General features: G+C 41.6%; 1 protein-coding gene across 1 annotated transcript in view; it reads right to left on the bottom strand.

Annotated features, from left to right (window-relative positions):
- bace2 (beta-secretase 2) overlaps window positions 1-26,132 on the bottom strand; it is a 79,218-nt gene extending 53,086 nt beyond the window's left edge. Inside the window, exons 1-2 of the mRNA XM_043701365.1 lie at window positions 25,490-26,132; window positions 4,900-4,988 (exon numbers count right to left, since the gene is read on the bottom strand). Coding sequence (XP_043557300.1) covers window positions 4,900-4,988; window positions 25,490-25,750 — 350 coding nt within the window. The 5' untranslated portion in view covers window positions 25,751-26,132. The remainder of the gene's footprint in view (window positions 1-4,899; window positions 4,989-25,489) is intronic.
- Between the last annotated feature and the right edge of the window lie 687 nt (window positions 26,133-26,819).

Raw genomic sequence — 26,819 nt, 5'->3', positions numbered from 1 at the left:
GAAGGGTCTACTTCTGTCTCCAGTGTTCCAATGCAGTACTTAGGTGTAGCTAGACTGCCAGTGGTGCCATTCCAAAATGAGATGCTAAACTGAAGCACCGCCCTCTCTTTCTGCAAAGATTTTTCAGAACCTTTCCAACAATGGAAAAAAAGGTTTTTCCAGTGTGCTGGGCTCAACTACAAGAACAGATTGGTCATTTGTCTCATTGCTGTTTGTGGGAACTTGCTGTGTACAAGTTGTCTGTTCTGTTTCCCCCATTACAATAGTGAGAACCTTCCAACAAGCACCCCACGAGCTTAGAGATACTTTGGGACATCTGAAATCCAGAATGGCAAAGTTTGGTGCCTTCTTTCCATTTAACGTGGCCTCAAAAGGAAGAAACTTGGAGATTAATATTATTCTATTCTCTGAATACAGGGTAAAGCCTTTCTTCCCCTTCCTCCCAAAGTATGGTTCCATATCTAGAGCTGGATGCCAGTTCCTTTAAGTAGATAGAGGCAGAAATTCTCATCTTTATACATGGTATATAAACACACCCAAATTGAACAATAAATATTGTCACAAGAACAAAGAATTATGGATGTGGAAAATCTAAAATGAAAACAAAGTGCTGGAGAAATGCAGCAGGTCAGACAGCATCTGTAGAGAGACAAGGGGAGTTAACGCGGCAAAGGGCCGGGGTCAATAACTATTGTAAATTGCTTTCTGGAATCTGTTGAGAATCTGGACCACATTCTTTTGTCACTTTCCCACAATGGAAAATAAGATAGAACAAGAAAATCTTAGTTTAGCACATTTAAAGTAGTGAAAGGCTACTATTTAATGCATATACATGCAAACTATCCCACTTGGTCCAATCCACATGTGATTGAAATAAAACAGAGGCAGAAAGATACAGAACAGTGATACAATAAATCAAAATCATGAGATGTAAAAAGTTTTGGATACAGATGCAGGTAGACGATCATGTGGATTCTCAATTAGTCCTACATATAAAAGTAGGGACGAAGACAGGAAGTGAGTCTAAAGTGAATCTTTTCATCTGGTTAAAAGGCAGATGCTGAGAAGGTTCACACTGCAAAAAAACAACATGGTAATGGCTAAGGAAACTAGCTCACAGATTCTCACTTTCCCAATATACTGTTTCAATATATTGACAAAAATCATCATGCGAACCACCTACTATCAATTCACACATATTACATACCTCAAAGTAAAGGGTCTATTAGAGAAACAATTTTGCCATTAGTTTCCACGGTTCAGCATTTGATGATTTCCCCATACACACACAGCTGTGGATTTCAAATGGAAGCCTTGTTCTTTACAATTTAGCTTTAGCCATTTTCAACATTACTTGAAAAGAGAAAAAAAACAACTCTCTTGATCACAATGATGGATTAGCTAATCAAATGTGCAAATCAGGATGAATTACCTAAACGTTCAGAAAAATGGAACCAAATTCCTTCAGAAGAAACACCACCCATCCAATACATCACAGAACGTGTTTAAATTCCACAGACTAAACAAATTTCCAGCAGCACATCAAATAATCCAACATCTACAAACACTCCACTGTCCACCACGGTCAAATAATGAATTCATACAAACAAGCGATGTTGGTAACTAATCCAAACTTCATGCAATTCAGAAAAATTTATTTGACTATAAACGTCTACATCCATATTTATAATAAAAATGGTGTTAAATGAGAGTGCCAAATACAAATTAGACATGTCAAGACACTTATTTTTGCCCACAGCCCTACATGTTTCACAACTTGTTATTTTTTTTAGAAGCAACCTACATAAGATTCATTAAAGGATGGTCTCGAGAGCAAGAGAGTTCTGGGGACCAAAAGGAATTAGAGGGTACGGAAATAAGGCAGGGAAGTGAAGCAGAAGTAGACAACTAACACCACAATGGGGCTGGATGCATATTTATGTTCTCACGTACCTGTGCCCACTCCTCTCCATTTGTTTTTAGAAATATTACTGGGATTCAAGCAAACTAATAAAGCCACATTTATTGTCAAACTCTTATTGCCTTCAAGAAGGTGATGATGAGCTACCATCTTGAATGGCTGCACCTCAATGTGATGTGTATACATCCAGAGAATTGTTAGAGGGGAAGTTCCAAGACTTTGACCCAGCAACTGTAAAGAATCAGCCATACAGTTTCATCTTGCAGGTCTTGGTATGTCCACCAGTCTGCTGTCTTTGTTCTGAGAGACTACAGTTTAGAAGATGCTGTTGAAGAAGCCTGGGCATAAATCATTTAAAATAACAGCTTTGGCTCAACGATAGCACCATTCACTGCCTTGGGAGATGCAAGTTGAAGCCCCACCTAATCCTGGCTGAGACTACAGCGAAGTACTGAAATTGTCCCACATGTTGAAGGTGTCATCTTCACAATGAACACAAAACCGAGTGGAAAATAACCATTTCATCACACATTTTAAAACCTGAAGAAATTCACCTAATGCCCTAGCAAATTATTGTCCCTCATTGAAACAGCAATGGAAATTAACCATATGTACATTATTAATCATAGGCACAGTCAGCCTCTGGGCCTCAATATTAAATTCCATCATTTTCAAAAACTGAATTTTGGGTGTTGTCCCAGTTTTATTATATGGTGTCCCTGTCCCATCCATTTCCACCCATCCCCCAACAGTCTTGTTTGTTTCTTATTTTCTTTGCCTCCAATACAGAGCTCTCATTCTCTCCCTTTCACATCTTAAATTACGCCCATTATAGAATCTCTCTCTCTCTTGTTCACCATTTGTCTTTGCACTGGGTCACTACTTCATCTGTTCAATTCACCCCCCCCTCCCCCCCCCCACCTCCTCCAAACCTATCAAAGAGTATTTTAGAAACCTATCTCTCAACATCTTTTAGTTCTGAAGAAGAATGATACCAGACTCGAGGCTTTGACTCTGTCGATTAACAGAAATTAACTGGCCGTTTATGGGCGCTAGCTGTGCATTTGTGTTTTCCAACAGAATGTCACATTCGTAAACACATGTAATATTCAAAACTTTTAAAGTATGAACTCAACTCCATTCCAGAATTTCTTGTACAGACTTTTATTTTTCAAATAAATGATGATGGGCTGCAAAAAAGCTGAGCCACCCCACCATTAGTTCGTATATCCCAAAATAGCCACACGGTCTTCAAAGACAAAGCAACACTTTACAGATCAGTGGTGTCACTACCTATCTCCTGTAGCCATTCACAAAAAGTACTTCCAAACTGGAAAGGGTCATTCTGAAACAAAGATGACATCTCAAACTCCCAGGGCTAAATGTTTGGAAACAATAATCAGGCTGGAGTTAATCCATTTAAGGTCAGCACCATGTTTGGGGCTGCTAGAAACCAGATGGTAAGGTGGTCGCGATGGTCTCAATTTTAATATTGCCCCCAAAAGGTAGTGACAGTGACCTGTCTTCTTGAATAGCTGCAGCTCACATGATGTATGTACATCCACAATGCTCTTGGGAAGATTTTGAAAATCAGGTATGGGCTCAATGGGGTAGGTAGGGAGCATCTGTTTCCACTAAAAACAGATGATGAGCAGGCTTTGCTTCCGGAGCCATGACTCACCTTTTCTCAGCCTAGTATAAATACCTCCCTATTTCTCCCTTTTTTTTTTAGCTTTGACAAAGGGTCAGTTAGACTCGAAATGTCAGCTCTTTTCTCTCCTTACAGATGCTGTCAGACCTGCTGAGATTTTCCAGCATTTTCTCTTTTGGTGTCAGATTCCAGCATCCACAGTAATTTGCTTCTATCCAGTAAACATAAAGTGATCTGTAAAGAAGCAAGGAAAAAGTCTTTTTTAAAATAAAATTGCTCGGATATGGAATGGATAGCCTGGAAATGTGCTGAAGTCAGGTTCAATTGATTGGGGGCTTTGGATGATTACTTGGATAAAAATAATGATCAAGACTAAAGGGAAAAAGCAGGAGATTAGTGCTGAATAATGATGTTTACTTAACGAGTCAGTGCAGACACACTGGGCCGAATGGCCTTTTTACGTGCAATAACAATCCAGTGATTGTAATATTAAGAGCTGCCTGTCCATGACAGAATTAAAAACAAGAGCTGCAGCCCAGCCACAACAGGAAAGGGGAAAAATACCCATGCGACAAAAGTAGGAGACTGCAAAAGCATACAGTCTCTAAACCTGGTCCTTTCCAAATCCACAGAGACAGCACAGTATTTCCTGGTCACAAGACTCCAAGTAATTCAATTTGTAATTTGCAGAGAGTCTGACTCTTAGAAAACTCAGTGATGGACCTTGGTATACGAACCGGGCTTTTGAGTTCACACCTTGATATTTGAACTTTCAAAAACGTTTTCTTCAATAAGGCCTACACCATGCTCTTCACCTGCATTTTGAGTGAGTGGGAGGAAGGAGGAAGGGAGGTAGCATTAGATTTTTAAGGTAATTGCTTGAATAAATATTCCTTTTTATTTAAACTCACAAAAGATTTGTTGCTAGTTATCATTATCCACTCACATAGGGGTTACGAAACCCCTTTTTAAAGCCACACTTATAGATTATAAAGGAAGGGAACATGAATAGGGGTCTCAGTTCTCGCTTTCTCTCTCTTATTTCTGTCTGTAACAAAAATACTTCACGTGGAATGTATATATGAAGTCCCCCAGGGGACATACTGAATCTTTGAAAGGTCTATGTTGTTGCAAACCTGTCCAGCCCACTCCAGTCATTGCAATCTCAATTGTATCGGAGGTAAACCCACAACATGACTTGTGCAAAAATACATAGAGGTCTTTCACCTGACTTTGTAAAACAACATTGATTTATCCTGCTAAATCTAATCTTCCTACCCTTCTATATAAGCATGTAGTGCATTCCTTATGATGTCTGAATACTTACAATTTTGGTTTAAAATAGGTCTTTATATTGCTGTTTGCTGCACCAGCCACTGCAAAGTTACTGCTCCCTGTATCGACCAGTATATTCATCTGCAGATAAAGGAGACACAGCAAACATTACAAAGCAATGCATTCATTGGAAGAGAGAGGAGAGGGAAAGCAAGTACTGGGACTTACACTATTAAAGTGTTTGTGCTTTCTGGAAAGAAGGCCAAACATTTGAGAGAAAGAAACATATTGGTGAGGGGAAAAGGGAAAGGGTTTCATCTCCTAATCCAACAGCAGCAGGAAGGCAGTAAATTCTTTAAACACTGGGGTAGTGGCACCCAATTCTGTTCCCTCTATGAACAGGCTGTTACTGAAATAAAAATTAAATTCTGTGGATGCTAGAAATCTGAAACAAGCACAGTGAATATCGTAGAAACTCAACAGGTCTAGCAACATCAGTGGAGACAAAATAGGAAGGGCTGAGGGGGATATGGGCCAAATACTGGCAAGTGGAACTAGGTGAATGTAGAATATCTGATTGGCATGGATGAGTTAACCAAAGGGTCTGTTTCCTGTATATCTCTGTGACTAAGTCCAGTATGACTTTTGTTCTGAAGAGTCATCATACTGGACTTAAAATGTTAACTGTTTCTCTCGCCACAGATATTGTTAGATCAATGTTTGGCCCTACTCACTATAACTTAACCAGGATGCAAACATATGAACATGGAGGAATAGATAATTCAGTCCCTCGAATCTGCTCTGCCATTCAATAATCCAATCTGATTGTAATCTCATATCCACATTCCCATCCACCCCAGAAAACCTTTCAGCCCCTTGCTTAGCAAGACTCTCCAGTCATTCCTCCAAATCATGAGGCTTCTGTTTCCAGCAAACGATGACATTTGCAGAGTCTATTAAAACTACAGGTTAAAAAGAGTAAAAATCATAGAAATGCGAGTTTTGGATGTTGGAATTTTATTGCTACTTACTTTTTGGTGCGGATAGGGGAACTCACAAATCACGTGCGGACACAGTGGATTTAGTGTATCGGCATCTGCCTTAAAAAAAATCTAGCTTTTTAAATTTTTCCTCAAGCCAAACCCCCATTCTCGATGTTAGTTTGGTAAACCTTCACTGAACTGCCTTCAACACATTTACATTCTTCCTTAAAAAAAGGATGAACAGTACTGAGTATAGTACCGCAGATGTGTTTTTACAAGTTCCCTGTATATAAGTATAACCATATTACTTTGGTATTCAATTCCCCTCATGATAACAACAGCATTCTAAACGTTTTCCCAATTACTTGTTTTATTTGCATATGAACCTTTTATGATTCAAGCACTAATCCACATGATTTCTCTGCATCATGTCATTTAGATAGCCTGTATGTTTTTATTTGGGATAAAATGAACAATTTCACATATTCCCACGTTATACTCCATTGCCATATCTTTGCTCACTCACTAACACATTTATATCCTTCTGCAGGATTCATATGTCTGCTTCATAATTTCCTTTCCAATCTAACTTTGTGTCAATCCTTCATGCAAATAATTTATGGAAAGTGTAAGTAGTGGAGGTCCCAGCACCAAACCCAGCACACCATTTCTAAGATCCTGCCAATGCAGAAATGACCTACACGTGCCCCTTGACTGGCTAACAGAAAGTAGACAATCAACTGTCCATGCAAATGTGCTACTGTCTACACCAAGAAATTTTACTTTTCACAAAAACCTTTGATATGGCACCTTATTTGCAAATCTAAGTATAGTACATTCACGGATTTCCCTTTATCCACAGTGTGTTACCTCAAGAAAACCTTAATAGATTGATCAACATAATTTCCCTTCCACAAAACGATGTTGACTCTGACAGAGTCTGCAATAATTTTAATAGCAGCTTTGCACATTTTGTCTATGAGACATGTGCAGCTAACTAACCTATAGTTTCCTGCTTTCTGTTCCTCCCCTTTTTGAATAAGAGTTAGATCCGCTATCTTGCAATCTAATAGGACCATCTTCAAATCCAGAGTATTTCGGAAAATTAAAACTAATGCATCAACTATCTTCCTAGCTTCATCTTTCAAACTTTTAAGATGAAGTTCATCAGTAACCCAGGCATTTGTCAGTTTGCAGCTCCAATGACGTACTCAGTACGACTTCGCTGGCAATTGTGATTTTCCTGAAATCCTTCTCATCTTCAATTTCCTGATTTAGCATCCTTCTGTGGTGTTGATTTATTCGCTGTAGCAAAAATTAATGTAAAACACTGTTCAATTATTCTGCAGCCCCCTTTTATCCATTATTTCTCTAGAAACTTGCCACGGCAGCAACACTCAGTTTGTTATCTTCTTTCAAAAAATATTTATAGAATCCTTTATTACGTATTAAATTGTTGTAGCTTTTACTAATTCTTTGCTTTCTTTTATATTCTGTTCAATCTTTTGATCTGCCACCTGTCTTGCACATTGATGTATTTTTCTTTTATGTTGATACTACCTTTAGCATTTCTAGTTAATAACAGATGGTGGTCCATCCCTTGGAATTTTACTTACTCTTTGGGAATGTGTCTATTCTCTATGTTTGAACTATCCTCTTAAATGTCTACTGCCACACCTATCTTGCTTCGCCTGACAAAGGAGCAGCACTCCGAGCGCTTGTGATCTTAAATAAAACTGTTGGACTATAGCCTGGTGTTGTGCCATTTTATACCAATCTTGAGCTAATCTTTAACTAAATTTGCCAAATCACTTTGACTCAGCTCTGATTTCATACCTTTATAATTAGCATTATTTACATTTTAAAAATCTCAGACCCATTCTTCTCTCCCTTAAGCTGAATGTAAAATTTCAGTCAGATGACGATTGCTGCTGTAGACCAGACTAAACCCACTCAAAATACATAGAGAGTCTAGACCCTTACTTTCTCTTATTTTGAGAGGTAAATGTAAGGCGTTCCGAATACAAATTGATTGGTCAAAATATTGACTTTAAGCAAAACACACTGTTTTTACAGCAAAATTAAAATACAGACAAAACAAAAAAAAAGGAATTGGCTTAACTGTTAACTACTAAAATGCTTAAAATAATATATATTAACTACTAGTAATTAACTGTTCTAGTACAGTAACATTTCATGAATTTGCCTTTGCCAAAGGCAAATTCAGTCAAATGGATTTCTCACATACAATTCTAGCAGCAGGAAGAGAATCCCAGCTTTTAGCGTGAGAGAGGAATAAGTGCTTCCACATCTAGCTCCAAGACCCTAGCAACTACAGCAAGCTAAATCTAAAAATCCTTGTTCCGTGAGAGCTTGACCCTACCCATTCAGGCTGATTCTATTGCTCTTTCAGCTTTGAGCAAACTCCTCCGTATCTCTGCTGCAACCTGTATCCATCAATAAAAAACAAGGACAAAATACATCTCTTATAGCCACAGCATTGTCACACTGCTATTTGAGGAGTGACTTAGATTTCAGATTTAGATTTTATTGTCATGTGTACTCAAGTACAGGAGTACAGTGAAAAGTGTACAATTTCATCATATATGGCGCCATCTTAGGTATCAAAGTGCCTAGATACCATAAAGGCTTAGGTACAATATAGTAAGAAAAACAAAGTTACAGTCATAGAGCCGTACAGCATGGAAACGGATCCTTCAGTCCAACTTGTCCATGCCAACAGATATCCTAAATAAATCTAATTCCATGTGCCAGCATTTGGTCCAGATCCTTCCTATTCACATATCCATCCAGATGCCTTTTAAATGATGTAATTGTCCCAGCCTCCACTACCTCATCTAGCAGCTCATTCCATACATGCACTCTGCTTGTAAAAAAGTTACCCCTTCGGTCCCTTTTAAATCTTTCCCCTCCTCACTTTAAACCTATGCCCTCTAGTTTTGGACTCCCCACTCTGGGAAAAAGACCTTGGCTATTCACCTTATTCATGCCCCTCGTGATTTTATAAACTTTTATAAGGTCACCACACAGCCTCTGTCTCTCCAGTGAAAATGTTAAGCATTATTTCATAGAATAGTAGAAAACCAAATAAATAAGTTATAGTTTACATTAAAATATTTCATAGTTTAAACTAGGAAAATAAAGGAGAAGGAAAATGTTCACCAGTCTTCAATGAGTCCTCCACTTGTTTGACTCTCTGGGAAACCTCAGCTGCCTGTTCTCAAAGCAGCTGCTGCAGATACTGTAACTGCTGCTGAAACTGCTGCCTATCCATTCTCCGCCGGTACCTCAGGAGCATGCCCAGGTATGATCCACTCACATGCCGAGCTGAGACATCACCATTAGCCGCCAAGAGACCGACCAACAAACTGCTGAGAGACTAGGCCCGGGACCTGCCGTGAGCCACAGAGACCAGGCCTGGGACTCAGCTCAGGCCACCAGAAGACAGGGCCCGGACCGACCAAGAGAGCGGAGGGAGGGATAAAAACAGAAAGAAACAGCTGGAGCTCTTCCTCTCCTTTTGGAGCATCCGACTCTATCATCATCTTGGATCTTCACTGTAAAATAATTAATTAATTCTATGGCATTGCACAATATTTGGTCCAGTATAAACTACTCTCTGGTCAGTTCCTGAACATGGTGACATAAAGAAACTATCCCAAAAATATTGTGTGAAGTCCTTATCTAGGCTACCTCTGCTCATCTCATTTTGCCCGTCTATATGTTGAGTAAAATCTCCCGTAAATATTATGGTGTCTTTCGAACTATCCATCACTATTTACTCCATTGATGTTCCACCTATCATTTGATTCGTTAGGAGGCCTGTACGCCACTTGATAAAAGAAGTGTTTGTACATTTCTCATCTCTGCCCAAACTATTTTGACAATCTAGCTTCCTGAATGAAGGTCACCCCTCTCTGGTATGCTCTTTCTTTATTCATTGCTGTGATGTGGGTGTTGCAGACTGGCCAAGCATTTATTGCCCATCCCAAATCTCATTGATCTGAGCAGCACGCGAAGGAAATTCAGAGAGCCATTAGGAGCAAACCACATTGTTAGGGGTCTGGAGTCACATGTAGACCAGACTGGGTAAGGATTGCAGATTTCCTCCCTAAAAAGGAAATTAGTGGATAATATTTTTTGTTTCTATTTAAAAAAAGACATGGTTACTATTTGGTTAGCTCAATTTCAGAATTTTATTGGATTCATATTTCCCCATATGCCATGGTGGCATTTGAACTGATGATACCAGAACTTTAGCCTGGGTTTCTGGATTACTTGTCCAGTGACATTCCAAAATGCTGTTTTTCTCTGCTCACTTGAGTTGCTTCTTGTACCACAGTGCCATGGGCAGCAAGTTCATCCAGATAAGTGGAAAGGATTTCAAATGTTTTGAACAGTTGCAAAAGCCATGAATCCTGATGACTGGGTCCCCTAACCTGTCTCACTTGCTGTTCCTGCACACCGAGCAAATCAGATGACCATATGTTACTGAGGTGCAAATGCATCCTCATACAAAGAATCTAAATAGGCCTCCCCCTCCCAGATGTGTTGCAGTATCTGTAGTTAAGCTTTCAGCTCATAAACCCTGAGCCAAAGCTGCTCAAACTTTGAATACTTGCTGCAGATGTATTCACTTTGGACCATCAAGGAGCTCTCAAATGCTACAGCCTGTGACACATTATCCATTCTGTTATCCTTCATGTGCTCCAGTGGACCATTTAATTGTTTTATTCAATTATATATTGATTCATTGATGTATTTCATTAACTTATACCAGTTGCTATATAACGTTGAACCTTACATAAAGAATGAACTTTTGATTTCAGAAACACTCACCAAATAACGAGCTTCTTCTCCTGTAACAGAGCTGTAAGAACCAATTCTTGTAGGCTTAAAATGTTCGGGAAAAGTAACAGTATCTCTTTCCGGTCTTATCCTAACTCCCTTAGTAACTTTACTCGAGCACTCTACTTTTAGTTGCACATTACATCTAAGTTACACAAAGTTGGCTACTTTTATATGCTCAGTTTAAAAAAAAATCAAACGACACCAGGTTATAGTCCAGCAGGTTTAATTGGAAGCACACTAGCTTTCGGAGCGTCGCTCCTTCATCAGGTGGTTGTTATATGCATTGATATGCTCAAACACAAATGGCCTATCTGATCCACTCAAATGAGCAATCAATTCCAACTGCTTTCTGGTATTAAACCTATTTTTTTCATAACCTGTTCAGAGATGTCTCAGTGGTACTTGAACCTGGGTCCCACAGTCCGAGGGTAGGGACATAGCTTTGCGTCACAAGAGAGCCCTTCCAACTGCTTTCTTAATAAAGTTGAACTGCTCTACCCCTTAAAGCCTTGTTCAAGTCCTTACTGAAAGCTGAAAACTACAGAATTTAATACTATGACAATGAAACATCTGAAAACAAACCTTCAAGCTCAGCAAGCTAACTTACAGATTGTAGATTTCAATTAAATGTCAACTACAAACAAAATTAGATTCAGATAAAAACATTTTGCCTTGCCCATGAACTGAAAGCATTTATTCAGTCCGAGTAGATAAATCCCCAGGACCTGATCAGGCGTAACCTAAACCTCTGTGGGAAGCTAGTATAGTGATTGCTGGGCCGCTTGCTGTGATATTTGTATCATCAATAGTCACAGGTGAGGGGCCGGAAGACTGGAGATTGGCTAATGTGGTACACTGTTTAAGAAAGATTGTAAGGATAAACTAGGGAACTATAGACCAGTGAGTTTGACGTCGGTGGTGGGCAAGTTGTTGGAGGGATTCCTGAGGGACAGGATTTGCACGTATTTGGAAAGGCAAGTTCTGATGAGGGATAGTCAACATGGCGTTGTGCATGGGAAATCAGCCTCACAAACTTGATTGAGTTTTTTGGAGAAGTAACAAAGAGGATTGATGAGGGCAGAGTGGTGAACATGATTTAAATGGACTTCAATAAGGCATTCAACAAGGTTCCCCATGGAGACCGATTAGTAAGGTTAGATCTCATGGAATACAGGGAGAACTAGCCATTTGGATACAGAACTGGCTCAAAAGGTAGAAGACAGAGGGTGGTGGTGGAGGATTTTTTCAGACTGAAGACTTGTGACCAGTGAAGTGCCACAAGGATCGGTGCTGGGTCCACTACTTTTAATCATTTATATAAATAATTTGGATGTGAGCATAAGAGGTATAGTTAGTAAGTTTGTAGATGGCACTAAAATTGGAGGTGTAGTGGACAGCCAAGAAGATTACCTCAGATTACAATGGGATCTTGACCAGATGGGCCAAAGGGCTGAGGAGTGGCAGATGGAGCTTAATTTTTTAAATGCAAGGTGTTGCATTGTGGGAGAACAAATCTTAGCAGGACTTAAACACTTAATGATAAAGTCCTCGGGAGTGTTGCTGACCAAAGAGCCCTTGGAGTGCAAGTTCATAGCTCCTTGAAAGTAGAGTCACAGGTAGATAGGATAGTAAAGGCGGCGTTGATATGTTATCCTTTATTGGTCAGAGTGTTGAGTATAGGTGTTGGGAGGTCATGTTGAGGGTGTACAGCATGTTGGTTAGACCACTTTTGGAATATTGCATGCAATTCTGGTCTCCTTCCTATCAGAAGGATGTTGTGAAATTTGAAAGGGTTCAGAAAAGATTTACAAGCTTGCTGCCAAGGTTAGAGGATTTGAGCTATTGGGAGAGGTTGAACAGGCTGGGGCTATTTTCCCTGGAGCGTTGGAGGCCGAGAGTTGACCTTTTAGAGGTTTATAAAATCATGAGGTGCATGGATAGGGTAAATAGACAAGGTCTTTTCCCTGGGATGGGGGAGTCCAGCACTAGAGGGCATAGGTTTAGGGTAAGCAGGGAAGATATATAAGAGGAGACCAAAGGGACAACTTTTTCACACAGAGGGTGGCGTGTCTATGGAATGAGCTGCTAAAGGATGTGGTGGAGGCTAGTACAATTGCAACATTTAAAAGGCATCTGGATGGGTACATGAATAGTAAGCGTTTGGAGAGATATGGGCCAGGTGCTGGCAAGTGGGACTAGATTGGGTTGGGATATCTGGTTGGCATGGATGAGTTGGACTGAAGAGTCTGCTTCCGTGCTGTACATCTCTATGACTCTAGACCAGGATGACAGACAGTCAGCAACGAACTCACTCTCGACAAGCAGGTCATTAACTCTAATATTTAAAAGTAGTTCAAGCCCCTCATGTTTTAACCATTATACAGATTAAATTGCAACAGACTGGGTTTCCCATAGTTTGGGAGACTCAGCAACAGTACGGACACAAGAACTACCATATATGGCTATTGGTGGACAGCAAGATGACTCTGCTGTACCTCAGAGCTTAAAAACGCGTTGCTAGAAAAGCGCAGCACGTCAGGCAGCATCAATGGAGAAGGAGAATCGACGTTTTGGGCATAAGCCCTTCTTCAGGAACTCCTCCTTTGATGCTGCCTGACCTGCTGCGCTTTTCCAGCAACACATTTTTAAGCTCTGATCCCCAGCATCTGCAGTCCTCACTTTCTCCTCTGCTGTACCTCACACCACTCCCCAACCACAAATCGTCTCTTGCTCCCAAAGGCCAATCTCAGCAGAGATCCTAACCAGCTTTTCCTACCCCCAAGACCAGCCCTCACCAATTCATCACCAAAGAAGCTGGCAAGATGAGCACTAGAGAAAGAGAGACAGGAAGTTGTTAAATGCCCAGTAGAGGAAGGAGACGACCTGGAATGAGATGTTGTGGGGTCAGAACACAATATTTTAGCAGAAATCAAATCCACAACTACTTAATGGTTGTTTTGAATTCTCATTTCCTCTCCTCCTTTGTTTGCTTTCAGTGACTGTTAAACTGACTGTTCAAAGCTCACTTCGTCATACCCATGTCAGCATTCATAGACTGATACAGCCCAAAAGGCCATTCAACTCAACATATAGTTTGTAAATTTCAGCACAGCAATGGCAGACGGTGTTTAATCCAGACAAACGTGAGATGGTTTTGTTTAACATATTCTTCTAATCAACCTATTCAGAGATGTTATTGCAGACGTCTACAGCAGGTGCGGCCTTGAACCCAGCTCTCTCCTGGTCCAGCCACAAGAGAGCTACAAATGTGAGATGATGCATTTTGGAAGATCAACTTCAGGTGCAAATTATACAATAAATGACAGAACCCTGAGCAGCATTGAAATACAGAGGGAAGTGGGCTACAGGTTCACACACCCCCAAGTAGCAACACAGGTGGTCAAGACGGCAACAGCATGCTTGGCTTCATTGGCCTGGGCACTGAATATAAAAGTTGGCAAGTTATGTTACAACTCTACAAAACTTTAGTTAGGCCACATTTGGAACTTTGCTCTGGACACCATGCTACCAGACGGACGTGGATGCTTTGGAGAGGGCCAAGAAAGGGTTTATCGGGTCATTGGCTGGTCTGGAGGATTTTAGTTACAAGGAAAAGTTGGATAAACTCTGATTGTTTTCACTAGACATGCAGAGGCTTAGGGGCAACCTGATAGAGCTCTACAAAATTATGAGATACATAGACAGGGTGGATAGTCAGAGACTTTTCCCCAGGGTAGAAAGATCAATTACAAAGAGGACATAGGTTGAAGGTGAGAAGGGGAAAGTTTCATGGAGAAATGCAGAGAAAGTTTTTCACACAGCGGGTGGTGGGTGCCTGGAGCACACTGCCATTTGAGGCAGTGGAAGCAAACACATTAGCAATGTTTAAGTCATGGCTTAATGGATACGTGAATGGGAGGCCAACAGAGGGATAGAAACCACGCATGGGTAATAAGTAGCGGGTCTAAATAAGGACTAGGAATCGAAACAGGCTTAGTGGACCGAAGGGCTTGTTCCTGTGCTGTATTAAATGGAATTGAATCAATTTTCTTGGCAGATGGAACATAGTGAGAATAAATATGAGGTTGTATACTTTTGTGGGAAGAACAGAGAAGCTGAATATTATTCAAGTGGAGAAAGACTGCAGAAAGCTAAAGAATAAGACATTTGGAAGCTGAGAAAAACAGAGGGATCTTGGGGTGCTTGTCCACAGATCCCTGAAGGACAGGTTAATTAGGTAGTTAAGGAGGTATATGTGAGACATGCCTTTATTAGATTTTAAAGGGTAGGGAGCTCATGCTGGAGCTGTATAGAAATTTGGTTAGGCCACATAGGTAGTTAAGGAGGTATATGTGAGACATGCCTTTATTAGATTTTAAAGAGTAGGGAGCTCATGCTGGAGCTGTATAGAAATTTGGTTAGGCCCCAGCTGGTGTAGTGTATATAGTTCTGGACACCGCACCACAGGAAGGATGAGGTTACACCGAAGGAAGAGCAAAAGATATTCAACAAGATATAGCCTGGGATAGAGCAATTCCATGATGGAGAGAAACTGGGGGAGCTGGGGTCTTTTTTTTTGTAACGGAGAAGGCTGACGGGGGGGTTCTGATAGAGGTCAAGAAGATTATGAGGGGCATGAACAGGTGGATAGAAAACAGCTGTGCCCTTTGATTCAAGGGTCAACAACAAGGGGGCATAAATTTCAAGTGGAAGGCAGGAGGTTTAGAGGAGATTGAGAAAAACCTTTGCACCCAGAGGGTGGCAGGGGTCTGGAATACACTCCCTGGCAGGGTAGGCAAGGTGGGAAACCTCACAACCTTTAAAATGTACCTGGATGAGCACTTGGAGTGTCATAACATGGGCTTAGTGTAATTAGTCGTATACAGAGGAACCTCAATTATCCGAAGGACGCGGGCGGGAAATATTTTGTTTAGTTAGTCGAATTCCGGATAATCGAATGCCGGATAACATTTTTTAGCCGAACATCGGGATCTTGTGACCTTGCTGGGTAATCCGATACCGGACAATAGAGGTTCCTCTGTGTTTTTAATATTACAGACCTCTTCTGTACCATGTGATTTAAGACTCTAACTGAAGGACTTGGGAGTCCATGTTCGTGAACTACAAAAAGCTAGCAGCCAGGTTCAGCAGGTAATAGGAAAGGCAAATAAAGTGCTGGCCTTTATTTCAAAGAGAATTCAGGATAGAAGTAGGGAGGTTTTGCTAAAACTATGCAACACACTAGTCAACTGGAATACTGGGAACAGTTTTGTGCCCCTTATCTAAGGGAAGAAACACTAGCATTAGAAGATTCCAGGTATGGAGGGACTGTCGTATGAGGAGAGGTTGAATAGGTTGGGTCTGTACTTGCTGGAATTTAGAAGCATGAAAGGTTATTGAAATATACTTATTGTAACATACAAGATTCTTAAAGGGACTTGACAGGGTAGATAGGTTGTTTCCTCTTGTGGAACTTCTAGGGTATAATCTTACAATAAGGGGCTGCACATTTAAGAAATGATGAGGAATTCCTTCTGAGATGGAAGTAAATCTGTGGAATTCTTTCCACAGAGGGCTGTTGAGGCTGCATCATTAAGTATATTCAAAACTGAAGTGGACAGATAACCAGAAAGAGAATCAAGAGGTATTGAAAAAGCCAAGACAGTGCAGTTGAGGCTTATCAGATCAGCCATGATCTCATTGAATGACGTAGCAGACTTGGGCTGAATGGCCTACCCTGCTTTTCCCTCATGACAGCGTACCTACTCAAGTTCCACATTTTGCAGACAAGGCTCAGACAGTAACATTCTCACTTTGGAGTTAGATTTGTATGTTTAAATCCTCTTCCAAAGTCCTCATTGTCGACTGAGATTCCCAATAGGAGTACTGTACTATCAAGTGCCATGCTTCAGAAAAACATTAAAGCAATGCCCCATCTGCCACGATCAGATGGGCATTAGAGCGCCCAAGGCACAATTCGAAATAGTCAGAGTTCTCCAGGGTGTTCTAGGCAATATATATCAATAACGTTACAACCAATTTTGTTGGTTATTATTACATTGCTCTTTGTGGGAACTTGTATGATGTAATGCTGTGTTTTCTACATTAAAAATGGTGACTACCCTTTCCAAAATACATAATCAACTGTGAAGCACAGATATCCTGAGGTTGCAACTGGTGCAAATTAGATGTTGTTCTTTCGAAAGGAGGCAGGAAAATGGGAGTTTTGACAAAGGGTGGAGGAATGTGTCCTTTAGAAAAAGGATGCTGTGTACCACTGAGTTCTGTGCCAATGTACACAAATTAGCATCTCATCAGCTGGCCTTCAGAACGGTGGTAATTGGTCAATTAGTCCTGAAATATCACAATGTACAGAGGAGTTGAAGACCTACCCCTTACTTTTTCTTTTGTTTGCAAAACACAGCTATTCTTTTCACTTCTAGAATTACTTTCACCAGCAACTTCAGCTCAATGGCACGCAAAAAATAATTCCGTCAGTAGGAGGCAAAACAAGAGATGGGTCTGTGAAGCACATTGTTAAAATCCCAGTCACATGGGGAGAAAACACCCACAGCCAACACTATGGTCACATGGAACCATGTGAAGTACGATTAATTGAAACAGACTTTATTTAGCAAACAAGGAGCCCTGAAGTTTTGATTTCACAGACATGGTAGATGGAGTTGCAGGCTGGAAATTTTATAAAATAATTCAGGCATGCATCAAGGGATTCAGATGACTTGAAACACAGATCATATTACTGCATTGTAACAGAGTTCCTGCCTCATTGCTGACAAGTGAATCAGAGATTATGCTGTTAATGGTTAGTCTCTTTATAATCACTGCACACACAATTAGGCAAAGGAATAAGTCAGCTGTAAAGCTTATATAAATTACAGAGATTTGAACTTGTATTTAAATTTTGCTTTTAATGCAGCAAAACATTGAGGTGGTTTAAACAAAGCCACAGATAAGGAGACATTAGGAGAGGAAAAGGCAGTTTTAATCAGCATCTTCAAACTCAGCTAAAGGGCAAGATCAAGATAGAGAGAAGATTTAGAGCAGAAATGTCAGTGTTTATGGTGCATTGAGGCATAACCGATGGATTTGTTTTTGCTGTCTCGGTTTTGTTTTAATATTGAGACAAACCTGTCACCCACCTACTGGTACCTCTCCAGCAGTTAAAGAATCTCAGTCATCTTTGCGTGAGAAATCTTTAATCCAGTCTTCTCTTGTTTGAAGAGGTGAAAGCACGATGGGCCAAACGACCTCCTTCGGAGCCATAACAATGGTAATTCTTTGATTATAAACGTCATTGATATCCAACACTTTTGAGCATTTCCTTGCCTCATTGCAAATTCTGTGAAGTGCAGTGGGAAGTATTTTCAACCTGAAACTTGCTGCAAAATGCAAGTTGTAGTATTAGTCTGTCTGGTTTATAATTAAAGCCTTCAATTTTTCTTTGGTCATCTCTGCCAACAGCATGATGCTGGTATAATTATTTCAAATGCTCACAAGGGAAAAAAAAGAGTCATTCAGAATAACAACTATATGGTATCCTTAATCAGGTTGGCATTTATTTATATTTCTCCCAGTGAATCCTTTCTGCTGGGTTTCGGGAAGATTATTTTTCTTTATGCCAGTATAAAATTGCTCATTATGTTTGGATCATGTTTGCTCAGTTTCAGTCTTTTGGTTCTTAGTCATTTTGAAGTTTGAACACTGTATGTTGAAAATGGTATCCCACAAACCCTCTATATCAATATTTTGAGCAATTCCACAAACTTCTTGGATTTTGTTGTTTTTTCAATTATCTGCTTAAATTCATAATTCACCATCTCAAATTTCTGGTATCATGTTATTAACCATTAATGACCCATCCCAGGGCAAAAAAAAGTTACGAAGTTCCTCATCCTATAAACCAGTGGAGGAAAAGATTACAAAGGCCCAACGACGCTGGTTACAAAGGTCCAACAACATCTCTTCTTCCTCAGGCAGCTGACGAAATTTGGCATGAAGGTGAATACCCTTGCCAACTTTTATCCATCGAGAGCATTCCGTCTGGATGTACCACTCCCTAGTATGGCAACTGTACCATTCAAGATCGGAGATGGTTACAGAGAGTAGTGAATTCGGCCTGGACAAAGGCCAACCTCCCATCTATAGAATCCATCTACCAGCCCGCTGTCAAGGAAAGGCCGCCAGCATTCTCAAAGATCCATCCCATCCTGGTAATATTTTTCTCAAACCTCTACCATTGGGTAGAAGGTACAGAAGCCTGAACACACGCACCAGCCGGTTTCGTAACAGTTTCTACCCTACTGTTGTTAGAATACTGAACGGACCAACAAACTCTTAACATTCGTCTGTACCTGTGTTTTTGTTTTTGCCACCATTTACCTATTATTTACTTATCTATGCTACTTAACTCTGATCAGTCTGAATTGCTCGCAAAACAAAGCTTTTCACTGTGCCTCTGTACACGTGACATTAAATTCAATTCAGTTCAAAAGAAAGCCCAACTTGATTTTTACAACCTTTAGTTCAGCACAAGTTAAAATCTGACTGCAACTCAATCTGAATAACTAAAAAAAGACATGAAATCTCAGTGTGATAAACTGTTTTTTAAAGAAAAGCACTCATGGGATATCGCATTGATGGCTTGGCCAGCCCTTACTGTCTGTTCCCATTTGCCCATGAGAAGTTGGTGGTGAGCTAATTTTTTGAACCGCTGTGGTCCATATGCTGTTGGGACACCCACAGGGACATTAGGGAGGAAATTCCAAGATTCTGACTCAGTGATAGTGAAGGAATAACAATACGCTTCCAAGTCAGGACGGTGAGTGACTTGGAGGGGAGCTTACAGTTGTTGGTTTTTCAATGTATCTACTGTCCTTGTTCTCCTAGATGGTAGCAGTTGTGGGTTTGAAAGGTGCTGTTTAAAGGAGCCTCGGTGAATTTCTGCAGTACACCTTGTAGACAGTACACATTGCTGCTACTGAGTGTCAGTGGTGGAACTGAACGGCACCACAACAATCAACTGGACTGCTTTGACCTGGCCAGTATTAAACTTCTCAAGTGTTGTTGGACATGCATTCATCCAGGCAAGAGGGGAGTACTCCAACACACTCCTGACTTGTGTCTTGTACACTTGGACAAACAAGCTGTGAGGAGTCAGGAGCCGAGTTACTCGCTGCAGCATTCCTAGCCTCTGACCTGCTCTTGTAGCCACTGTATTCACATATGGCAAGTCCTGTTTAGTTTCTGGTGAATGGTTAGGGTTAGGGTTAATCCTAACTCCAGGGTGCTGTTAGTGCGAATTCATTATGGTAGCAACATTGAAAGTCAAGGGATGATGGTTATTGCCTGGCATTTATGTAGCATGATTATTACTTGCCAGTTCTCAGGCCAAGACTGAATATTGATTTGAACATAGACTGCTTCAGTATCTAAGTTGCTGCAGATGGTGCTGAACATGTTTGTTGATGGTTGCACAACCCCCACTCCTTATGATGGATTAAGGTCATTGAAGATAGTTGGGCCTATGACATTACTCTGAAGAACTCCTGCAGAGATGTGCAGGAGCTGAGATCACTGACCTCCAACAACCTTTATTATGGGTGACACAGTGGTTAGCACTGCTGCCTCACAGCACCAGAGACCCGGGTTCAATTTCCACCTCAGACGACTGACTGTGTGAAGGTTGCACATTCTCCCAGTGTCTGCGTGGGTTTCCTCCGGGTGCTCAGGTTTCCTCCCACAGTCTAAAGATGTGCAGGTCAGATGAATTGGCCATGCTAAATTGCCCATAGTGTTAGGTGAAGGGGTAAATGTAGGGGTTGCACTTCGGCGGGTCGGTGTGGACTTGTTGGGCCGAAGGGCCTGTTTCCACACTGTAAATAATCTAAATCTAAGTACTCTAAATCTAAACCACTATCATCTTTTGTGCTAAGTATGACTCCAACTAAAGAAGAGTTTTACCCCCGATTCCCATTGACTCCAGTTTTGTAAGGGCTCCTTCATGCAACACTGTCCAATGCAGACTTGATTTCAAGGATTATCATAGTCACCTCACCTCGAGAATTCAGCTGTTCAGCTCAAGTGAGTTGTTTAATTGCCCATCACTAATTACAACTGAATGTGGCATGACCAAAAAAATTAGATTTGGTCTGTTGATTAGAGGACTGCTTAGCTCTATCACTTGCTATTTATGCTGCTAGCATGCAAGTAGTCCTGTTTTGTAGCCTCATCACATTCATACCTCATTTTTAGGGATGCCTGGTGTACCCCGGCATGCCCTCCTGCACTCTCCATTGAATCAGGATTGATGGTAATGGTAGAGTGGGAATTTGCTGGCCAATGTGATTGCAGATTGTGTCAGAGTAGAATTCTGCTGCAAGTGGCCCACAGCGTCTCATGGATGCCCAACATTGAATTGCGAGGTCTGTTCAAACCCTGTCCCATTTAGCGCATTGATAATTCCTACATCATACTGTGTGACACTATCAATGTGAAGGCAGGACTTTGTCTCCACAAAGACTGTTCAATGGTTACTCATAGTTTTATTACATACAGATGTATCTGCAGCAGGCAGGTTGGTGAGGATGAAGTGAAGATCGAGGGTGTGATACTGGAAAAGCACGGCCGGTCAGGGGGTAGGAGAATCGACATTTTGGGAATAAGCCCTTCATCAGCAAAGAGGCTTGTGGGCCAGGGGGGCTGCTTCATCAGCAAAGAGGCTTGTGGGCCAGGGGGGCTGACAGATAAATGGGTGGGGGTTGGAGCGAGGTAACTGGGAATGCGATAGATAGATGAAGGTGGGGGAGAAGGTGATAGTCGGAGAAGAGGGTGGAGTGGATAGATAAGAAAGGTGATTGACAGGTCAAGAGGGCAGTACTGAGTTGGAGACTTGGGACTGGGATAATTTGGGGGGAGGGGAACTAAGGAAACTGATCAAATCCACATTAATCCAGTGTGGTTGCAGGGTCCCAAGGCAGAAAATGAGGCGTTCTTCCTCCAGTTGTCAGGTGGTTGGTGCTTGGCGATGGAGGCGGCCCAGAACCTGCATGTCCTTGGTGGAGTGGGAGGGGGAGTTGAAGTGTTCGGCCATGGGCCGGTGGGGTTGGTTGGTGCAGGTGTCCCGGAGATGTTCTCTGAAACAATTCGCAAGTTGGCACCGTTTCCCCAATGTAGAGGAGACCACATCGAGTGCAACGGATACAGTAGATAACATTGGTGGAGATACAGGTAAGTTTGCCTTCATTGACAAATCCTAACCACCTGTAGCCTGGAGGAAGAACGCCGTATATTCCACCTTGGGACCCTGCAACCAATGGGATTAATGTGGATTTTACCAGTTTCCTCAGTTCCCCTCCCCCCACAATATCCAAGTTCCAAGCCCCAAACTTGGCACCACCCTCTTGACCAGTCCATCGCCTTTCCCATCTATCCACTCCACCCTCCTCTCCGACCTATCATCTTCTCTCCCACCTATCAGATCCCCTCAGCCCCATTCCCCCTTCCATTTATCTCTCAGCCCCCTGGCCCACAAGCCTCATTCCTGATGAAGGGCTTATGCCCGAAACGTCGATTCTCCTGACCCTCAGATGCTGCCTGACCTGTTGTGCTTTTCCAGCACCACTCTCTTGACTCTGATCTCCAGCATCTGCAGTCCTCACTTTTTCACCCTGAGAATGAAGTCAAGTATGTTTTTCCCTCTCAGTTCCTTCACCATCTGACAGACAGATTTTAGCAGCAGTGGCCTATGAGATCCAACCAGCCCAATCCACTAAATGTCCAGCCACTGTCGCTGGAGGACATTAAGATCCCCCAGCTGGAGTACATTCACACCCTTTCTGATCTCAGTCTTTCCTCCAATCATGGTTAAACATGGAGGAGCCCTTATTAATCAACAGAGGGAGGACAGTATTTTTTCATCAGCAGGATATTTTTCCTGGCCACATTTTTCCTGATGCCTTGAGACCACATCAGTTCCTGAGTCAATCTTGAAGATTCCCAAGGCAACTCCCTCCCAACTGTATACCATTGTGCCTCCACCTCTGCTGGGTCTGTCCTGCCAGTGGGACAGGACATATCCAGGGATGGCGATGGAGACAGTCATACTCTCAGAATCATATCTTACAGATAACATCATCACAGGCTGTTGCTTGATTAGTCTCAGACTGGTCTGCCAATTTTGGCACGAGTCCCCAGATTTTACTAAGGAGGATTTTTCAAGAGGGTTGTATTTTTTGTTCTAGTAGCAATCTATTTTTGGAGACCAAAATCCCCAAAACCTTTCCTTTCCCTTCTCTCCATGCATTGGAATAATGTATGACATAGCCAGAAATGCAATTGTTCAGAAGAGAAGAATGTTACCAATATTAACCGAGTGTGTTAAATTTGTCAAACTTGCAACAAATATCATTTACAAAAATACATGCTGTTCATTCATTACTATGACAAACAGTTGCCTGTAGCTTAGAATGTCTACTCCAATTCATTAAGATGCTGTCAATTTTAAATGGAAGAATTTTGAGTCTGTTTTTCTTCAAGAATCATTCACATATGGACATCTCTGACCATTGTTCTTTGTGTATCACTTAGGCAGAGAGGAGATTTTTTAAAAATCATAGAGTGTGGACGTTATTATTGCCCACGACTAACTGGGCAGTAAAGAGTCAACCATATTGCTATCAGTCTGGAGTCACATGTAGGCCAGACCAGGTCAGAATGGCTGATTGCCTTCCCTGAAAAAGAAGATTGAATCAGGTGCATCTTTACGTCTAATCAACAGTGGTTGACATTAGACTAGTTTTTCACTCCATAGCATTTTTCTTGACTTTATGCCATGGTGGGATTTGAAACACGTATCCAAAACGTTAGCCTGGGGTTTGACATATCATGTTGTGGCTGTATCGGACATTGGTAAAGCCACTTTTGGAATATTGCATTCATTTCTGGTCTCCCTGCTGTAAGAAAGATGCTGTTAAACTTGAAAGGGTTCAGAAAAGATTGACAAGGATGTTGCCAAGGTTGGAGGATTTGAGCTGTAAGGAGAAGCTGAATAAGCTAGGGCTATTTTCTCTGGAACATCAGTGGCTGAGGGGTGACCTTAGAGAAGTTTATAAAAGCAGTGAGAGCATGGACAGGGTGAATAGCAAAAGCCTTTTTCACAGCATAGGAGAGTCCAAAATTAGCGGATATATGTTTAAGGTGAGATGGGAAAGATATAAAAGGGGTTTCAAGGGTCAACTTTTTCACACAGAGGGTGGTGTGTGTATGTAATGAGCTCCCAGAGATTGTGGTGGAGGCTGGTACAATTACAACACTTAGAAGGCATCAGGATATGAGGAGGATGGATTTAGAGGGATATGGGCCAAATGCTGGCAAATGGGATTAGATTAATTTGGCATATCTGGTCAGCATGGACAAATTGGACCAAAGGGTCTGTTTCTATGTTGTATATCTCTATGATTCTATGACTCTATTACCTTTTCCTCTGCTCCCCAAGTTAACACAGTGGGGCAAGTGAAACAAGTTGTTTGACAAACTTTCAAGGGAATGGGAGAGTTGGATTTCTTACACAAGGGAGTGTTCCAAGTCTTTTGATCATTGTTGGCTACGCTGATTAATACAGAGCACCTCCAAACCCACACTTTCAGATCTAAATCAAAGCTCTCAACAATCGATCTAGAGCAAACTGATCTTGCATTTCTAAAGTTTCAAGCTCATGCATCATCGAGGTTAATATCCTCAAATCATTCTCTTTCCAACTTTCCAGTGCCACAAAAATCCAAAGTAGAACAAACCAGGAAACAAGGGTGAAATAATTGATCACATTTTGCATTTCACTTTCCACTTGGTTAAACAGACTTTTTTTTTTAAAGAAAAGGCCGGCCTATACTTTCCAAGTTGGTTTTATCCACAAAGTTGTTCGAAGTCTGGTTGCTTAATATCACCTGAGGCCATGGTGAGAGGGCGAGAAGGGTATCAGTCCTCCTTAAGCAACAGGACTATTTCTCAAACGGGGGGATTGGGAAGAGGGCAAATTAGTATCTGCTGTAAAATCAGGCACAGAAACAGGAATGAAAGAAAAGGAAACTAAGTTTGGATTGAGGTGAACACACACTTAATAGTCATTTTTTTGACTTTTGAAATAATTCACAACCTTAATACATTCCATGCATTTAACTGCTGGGCTAACGAGCGACTGGCAGTCATTAACAACCATCTCATTAAACAAAAAAACACACAGCTATAATGGCCAGAACACAACTTTCTGAGGCAAGTTTAAAGGACAATACTCAAACCTCAGGCAACCCATTGAGAGGAGAGGGGCGTAGGAAATGATCTAAGAGCATATATTGCTGTTTATCAAAACTGGTGCTAAACCACCAGCGATTCACAGCAGCTGGGAAGTGACTATCCCCATATCACTGACAGCCCATTCAATCTTGGATAGTACTTAAAGCAAGAATCCAAAAAAAGTGTCATAATTTCCTGTGACTCCCAGTCGCTACAACATAGCATCTGGGTCCAATAAAGTGTACATGACTGGGGAGTGGACGGCTAAGCGAGAGAGAAAGGACCATAAATTGGACACCACCCAGTTAATAAAAACTGCAGAAGATTTAAAACATGTCCAAACTAAGGCCATTATGTATCACAAACAGTTCCTCAGGAACACTTGGAGAGACAAAAGTTTCCAGAATTTTTTTTTGTTCCAAAACATATCTTCAAATCAACTTTTTGTCTCCCCTCGTTTAAAAGCTTAGCATTTCTCACCTTTTGTACAGGCGTCCCGATGAACACTTCCAGATAGTACCCTCTGCCGACATCTCCTTTCAGATTGTTGAGCATGCTGTAGAAGCTGACAGTGCCGGCAGACTGAGAGGCCAGGGATATACCCCCCAGCAGTGAACTCCGTTTGTCGATAAGCTCCTCTTCCGAGCCGTTGAAAGTGGAAATCTTCAGAGGCAGTAAAAGGTTTTCGCTTCGGCACAACCCGAACTCCGCCAGCAGCAAGAAACTTATAAGGAACTTCATTTCGCTCCCACCTCCCTCCAAAAAAAAAGTAAATTTACAGCTCCTTTCGCTCAACAAAAGCAAAACCCCAGCCTCGCACACAGTCTGTCTATTTCATTTTGACCTCCAGGCTTGTTAAAACTGACTCATCGCTGGTTGAGAGTTTGTTTGGAGGTTTCAGATCTCTTCTTTCACCTACTGTGAGTTCTGCCCTTTCTCACCCCGAACCACAAACTCGGAATAACTCGCTGCCGGCCGAGAATAGACATTTAAGAGCTGCACTGATCCATCATCCCAGAACAAACTTCCCCAAACTTCACTTTAAAAACGGATATGACGAGCCGCTGAACGGGAAAAGTTTGGTCAACTTGTGCAAAGTGAAGGACAGTCCCCTAGTGGTTAGTGTGGGACAGAGCTTTTCGTGTCTTGAATCTAGTGTCGATAGATACCTCCTGTCTGGATTAGTGGTGCTGGAAGAGCACAGCAGTTCAGGCAGCATCCAAGGTGCAGGGAAATCGACGTTTTCGAAGCTCCTTGGATGCTGCCTGAACTGCTGTGCTCTTCCAGCACCACTAATCCAGAATCTGGTTCCCAGCATCTGCAGTCATTGTTTTTACCTTGTTGATTTTAACCCTACTGTGAATCCTCTTGCAAAGATACCTCCTGTCCTCTATTGTTTTGCGAAGATTGTGAGGATTGAGTGGAATGGGAAGGGTAGATCTCTCCTGACCTTTGAACAGTGGGAACACCATTTCTGCAATGTGAAAGTTTACCCATCTGAAACCCTAACTACTCTGGCTGAGTTAAAAAGCCCTGAAGAAGGGCTTATGCCCGAAACGTCGATTCTCCTGTTCCCTGGATGCTGCCTGACCTGCTGCGCTTTTCCAGCAACACATTTCCAGCTCTGATCTCCAGCATCTGCAGACCTCACTTTCTCCTCCTGAGTTAAAAATCACACAACACCAAGTTATAGTCCAACAGATAGTCACCTGATGAAGGAGTGTTGCTCCGAAAGCGAGTGTGCTTCCAATTAAACCAATTAAACTATAACCTGGTGTTGTGTTTTTTAACTTTGTACACCTCAGTCCAA

This window comes from Chiloscyllium plagiosum, chromosome 12 (genome assembly GCF_004010195.1).
Source record: "Chiloscyllium plagiosum isolate BGI_BamShark_2017 chromosome 12, ASM401019v2, whole genome shotgun sequence".
NCBI lineage: Eukaryota > Metazoa > Chordata > Chondrichthyes > Orectolobiformes > Hemiscylliidae > Chiloscyllium > Chiloscyllium plagiosum.
This window is presented reverse-complemented; position numbering and strand designations above follow the sequence as displayed.